This window comes from Arachis duranensis, chromosome 7, assembly GCF_000817695.3.
Source record: "Arachis duranensis cultivar V14167 chromosome 7, aradu.V14167.gnm2.J7QH, whole genome shotgun sequence".
NCBI classification, from domain to species: Eukaryota; Viridiplantae; Streptophyta; class Magnoliopsida; order Fabales; family Fabaceae; genus Arachis; species Arachis duranensis.
Genome location: NC_029778.3, coordinates 65,949,952 through 65,955,708, shown reverse-complemented (window position 1 = coordinate 65,955,708; position 5,757 = coordinate 65,949,952). Strand labels below are relative to the sequence as shown.

Below are 5,757 nucleotides of genomic sequence, written 5' to 3'. Positions count from 1 at the left end.
TAAATAAGGAAAAGAAAAAAATAGAAAATAGAAAAATATAAATATGTTCTTATCTTACTATAATATAAGTAGTTTATCTATTTACTAATATTATAAATATTGTGGCTGAAAATCACAGAGAGATAAAAGAGAGAGGATTTATTAGCAGTGTATAAAGAGAAGATATTGTAGTAAACAGAGAGAAGGAAATATTTTATTACTGTTGTTATATTCCTTTTGTATCAGGTCATGCCTATTTATAGGCGTGCAAAAGCATTGCTATTTGGTTTCATTAATTTCATTCTGTTTTGAAAAGCTATTCCTTCAGTATAGGAAAGGTTAGCCGCCCAAACTCATAAATGAGCATTCAATTTGTTTTTATCATAACACTCTCCCTTGAATGCCCATTTAGGATTATGCCTCGTTAAAATCTTACTAAAGGAAAACACATTTGGAAAAAAACCTAAGTGAAGGAAAAAGAGTACAATATCCTTTGTAATGGGGACTGCCTCATTAAAAACCTTATCAAGAAAAATCCAATAGGAAAAAAACCTGACCAAGAAAGAAAGAGTAGAGTCTCCTCCTCTTGTCGACATCATTTAATGTCTCGAAATCGGTGTATCCCAATCTCATGTACCAATTTTTCAAAGGAGGATTTTGGGAGTGACTTTGTGAATAAATCTGCTAGATTGACTTGAGCGGATCTGTTGGACATCAATTGTCCCTTGATTTTGAAGATCATGAGTGAAAAAGAATTTAGGAGAAATATGCTTTGTTCTATCACCTTTGATGTATCCACCTTTAAGTTGAGCAATTTATGTTGTATTATCTTCAAATAGGATAGTTTGAGCTATCTTATGATCAATCAGTCTACATGATGACAGAATATATTGGATCAAACTCCTGAGCCAAAAACACTTGCAATTTGCTTCATGAATTGCTAGTATTTCGGCATGATTAAAGGATGTTGTAGCAATCGTATGTTTCGTTGACCTCCATGATATAGCTGTTCCACCATATGTAAACAGGTATCCTATTTGAGATCTCTCTTTATATGGATCAGACAAGTATTCAGCATCTGCATAGCCAACTAGTTGTGACTTGGATCCATAGGGATAAAACAATCCCATATCAACAGTTCCATGAAGATATCGAAAGATTTGCTTAATTCCACTCCATTGTCTTCTGGTTGGAGAGGAACTATACCTTGCTAGTAAATTCACCGCGAATGATATGTTAGGTCGCGTATTATTAGCAAGATACATTAGCGCTCCAATGGCACTAAGATATGGTACTTCAGGACCAAGGATATCTTCATTCTCTTCTTTAGGACATAATTGATCTTTTTTCACATCTAAAGATCTTACAATCATTGGAGTACTTAATGGATGCGACTTATCCATATAAAATATCTTCAAGATATTTTATGTGTATGTTGTTTTTGATGAATAAAGATCCCATTTTTTGTATGCTCAATCTGCAGGCCGAGACAAAATTTAGCCTTTCCAAGATCTTTCATCTCAAACTATTCTTTTAGAGTTTTTATAATTGTTGGAATCTCTTCAGGAGTCCCAATGATATTTAAGTCATCAACGTACACAGTAATTATAATGAAACCAGATGCAGATTTCTTTATGAAAACACATGGACAAATATCATCATTCTTGAATCCATTTTTGGCCAGATACTCAGTAAGACTATTATACCACATTTGTCCAGATTGCTTCAGACCATATAAAGATCTTTGCAATTTGACTGAGTATAACCCTTGCGAATATTCATTGGATGGTTTAGATATCTTTAGTCCTTCAGGGACTTTCATATAGATATCCCGATCTAATGAGCCGTATAAATAGGCTGTTACTACATCCATTAAATGCATATGCAGTTTATGATATGCAGATAAACTGACCAAATAACACAATGTTATCGCATCCACTACAGGTGAATACGTTTCTTCATAATCTATACCGTGCCTTTGTGAAAAACCTTATGCCACAAGTCGGGCTTTGTAGTGCACAACTTCATTTTTCTCATTTCATTTTCTCACAAATACCCACCTGTATCCAACAGGTTTTACATCTTCTGGTGTACGGACTACAGGTCCAAAGACTTCACGTTTTGCAAGTGAGTCTAATTCAGCCTTCATGGCTTCTTCCCATTTTGGCCAATCATTCCTTTGTCGACATTCTTCGACTTATCTTGGCTCAAGATCCTTTCTTTCATGAATGATATTTAATGCCACATTCTATGCAAATATTTCATTGACAATTGTCTTATTTCGATCCCACTTCTCTCCTGTAAAGACATAATTTATCGAGATCTCGTCATTTTCATAATTTTCAGGTACTTGAATGTCTTCTGGCGTTAAAACTTTATTAGAATTTTGGACAACTGCAGGTGTCTTTACTATGTCTTTTTCAATAGGAATAGTATTTACCTCTTTTCTCTTTCGAGGATTTTTGTCTTTGGAACCGACAGGCCTACCACACTTCTGGCGTGTATTTGCTTTGGTGGCAATTTGTCCAACTGGGACATCAATTCGAATTGGGGCATTTTCCGCGGGTATATACGACTTGGTTATCCTCTTTTTATCGGAAAATGCATCAGGCAATTCATTTGCTATTCCTTGCAAATGTATAATCTTTTGAATTTCTAGTTCATATTGCCCTGATCGAGGATCTAAATGCATCAAGGATGATTGATGAGCGGATATTTTATACACTTTTTGGGGGTAATTTCATATAGATTTTAGCATGTTTTTATTAGTTTTTAATAGAATTTTATTAGTTTTTAAGCAAAAATCATGTTTCTGGACTTTACTATGAGTTTGTGTATTTTTCTGTGATTTCAGGTATTTTCTGGCTGAAATCGAGGAAGCTGAGCAAAAATCTGATTTAGGCTGAAAAAGGACTGCTGATGTTGTTGGATTCTGACCTTCCTGCACTCGGAATGGATTTTTTGGAGCTACAGGAGTCCAATTGTAGAACCTATGCACAATTACTCAAGAGGGGGGGTGAATTGAGTATTGCAACAACAATGAATCTTTTTGCGAAAGTTAAAGACAATATACAAAAGTGTTATTGTACTAGTATTTTTCCAAGAGCTTAACTCAATTGCTAAGCATTTATAAGGAGCTTTTACTTTCCAATAGACACCAACTCAAATAAATTGATCAAGCTTTTCACCAATCGGACTTAAGCTACTCCTTAAGTACTTACGAGGCTACTTTTCGATCACAATTTATTTGCTCAAAGGTAAAAGAAAATAATATTGAAGAGATGAGTTTGGAGAGATGCAAACGCTATTTAGAGTGGTTCGGCACAATCCTTGTCCTACGTCCACTTTCTTTCTCAATCGCAATTGAGAAGTTCCACTATTGCCAAGCTTCAAGGTGCTCGCGCAAAACCTTTTACAATCCGAGTCCTTAGTTTCTAACACCTCACGGTATATGATCACCACTCGTATACTAACCCACTCCACTTAAAGATACCTTCTCTAAGATTTGCCTTGAGTACTTAGTATACCTCTTTGGTATCCTCACCGACTATAGTGTTTATAACTCTTGACTCAACCTTGGAGATCACACTCCAATTTACAAGGTGTACAATTTGCATCGATGCATAACACTTTGCATCGATGCAAATGTGTTTTTGAATCTGAAATTTGAATTTTCAGCTAGGTTGCATCGATGCAAACATCTTTGCATCGATGCAACAAGTCGTTGCATGCTTTGCATCGATGCAAGATGAGTGTGCATCGATGCAAACCTTAAAGAATGGCTTAAAATCACTTCAAAATACTTAGGATTGATCTCAAACTTGTTGGAGTCAATTCCTATGCTTTTGTACCTTTGAAAACAAGTTTTAAACCATTTGGCTAGCATCGAATTGCAAGATGTGCATATGATATGATAATCAAAACATTTTTGTGAGTGTGTGTTGAGAGATTTAGCAATTGGTTCTTAACAAGAAGTTACCTAAGTCCTAAGACACTATACTTGTCTTCAAATGTTGTGGACTTGAGTTTTCTTGTTGTTGTTGTGTTGCTTTCAACTCTTCATTCCTCAACGTTGAATGTTGGTTGATCTTTCAATCATGCTTGTTCATTCAAGTTGTTTGTTGGTTTGTCTTTCATGTCGTTTGTTGGTTTGTCATTCATCAAAACCTATGAATACAAACTTCACATACAAGCAACATGATTTACACCAATTGGCGCGCTCTCAATTGGGTTGAAAAGTAGACATCCAGGGCTTTCCAGCAATATATAATAGTCCATACTTTTCGCGAATATAGATGACGTAAACTGGTGTTCAATGCAAGTTCCATGTTGCAGTCTGGCGTCCAGCGTCAGAAACAGGAGTTGGAGTTCAACGCCAAAAACACGTTACAACCTGGCATTCAACTCCAAAAACAGCCCAGGCACGTGAGAAGTTTAAGTCTCAGCCCCAGCACACACCAAGTGGCCCCAGAAGTGGATTTCTGTACCAATTATCTTAGTTTACTCATTCTCTGTAAACCTAGGTTACTAGTTTAGTATTTAAACAACTTTTAGAGACTTATTTTGTATCTCATGACATTTTAGATCTGAAATTCTGTACCAATTCAAATAATCAAATAAACATAAAGCAATAAAAAGTGACTTGATGAAGAGGAGACAATCAATCTTGGTCTTCATCATGCATCATTTTGCCCAAAGTCACCAAATTTTCATCCTTTGGTGGTTCTTTCTTCGATCCTTTGAGTTCCATCATGTATATACTCACTTAAACCATTATAAACTTCAATTTGTTGATCCTCCATTGTTTATAATCTTCAAATTCTTCAATCTACCTCAAGATTAATCACTCATTCATCAACTCATAAACCTACAAAACAATGGCTAATTGGATATCTCCAATGCTTAAGTTAGTAAGAGATACAAAAATAGCAATATAAATACAATGAATTCAAACAAATCATATTAGATTAGAATCCAAGATACCAAGTTCATTTCGGATGTTAAAAAAACTTTCTTTACATAAAGGTTTAGTGAAGATGTCCGCTAGTTGTTTACTAGTTTCGACAAATTCAATAACCACATCACCCTTTTCAACATGGTCTCTTATGAAGTGATGTCTAATCTCAATATGCTTGGTTCTTAATTGTTGAACCGGATTCTTGGTTAAATTTATTGCACTAGTATTATCACATTTGATAGGAATGTGATCAAGCATGAGTCCATAGTCCACAAGTTGTTGTTTCATCCATAAAATTTGGGCGCAACAACTACCGGCGGCTACATACTCGGCTTCGGCGGTAGACAAGGCTACACTTACTTGTTTCTTACTATACCATGAAACAAGAGAGTTTCCTAGCAAGTGACAAGTGCCGCTAGTGCTTTTCCTATCCAATTTGCAACCGGCAAAATCGGAATCGGAATAACCAATCAAATCACAAGTGGATCCTTTCGGATACCACAATCCAACATTTAATGTTCCTATGAGATACTTCATAATCCTTTTCACCGCACTTAAGTGAGATTCCTTAGGATTAGCTTGGTATCTCGCACACATGCATACACTAAACATGATATCTGGCCTACTTGCCGTTAGATAAAGTAATGATCCTATCATGCCTCTATACTTCTTTACATCTATGCTTTTACCTTGTTCATCTTTGTCAAGGTAGCAAGTAATGCTCATTGGTGTGTCCATTGCCTTAGCATTATCCATTCCAAATCTTTTGAGCAATTCCTTGCAATATTTGGTTTGGCTAACGAAAGTTCCTTCTTTTCCTT

General features: G+C 35.7%; 1 protein-coding gene across 1 annotated transcript; it reads right to left on the bottom strand.

The window, feature by feature from the left end:
- Positions 1–4,936: 4,936 nt before the first annotated feature.
- LOC127740565 (secreted RxLR effector protein 161-like) lies at positions 4,937–5,692 on the bottom strand. Its single transcript, XM_052251617.1, has one exon. It carries the CDS (start codon positions 5,690–5,692, stop codon positions 4,937–4,939), a length of 756 nt encoding a protein of 251 aa, XP_052107577.1.
- Between the last annotated feature and the right edge of the window lie 65 nt (positions 5,693–5,757).

Excerpts from the sequence above, each read along its gene's own strand:
- LOC127740565 (XM_052251617.1), bottom strand. The coding sequence starts at position 5,692 with ATGGATAATGCTAAGGCAATGGACACACCAATGAGCATTACTTGCTAC.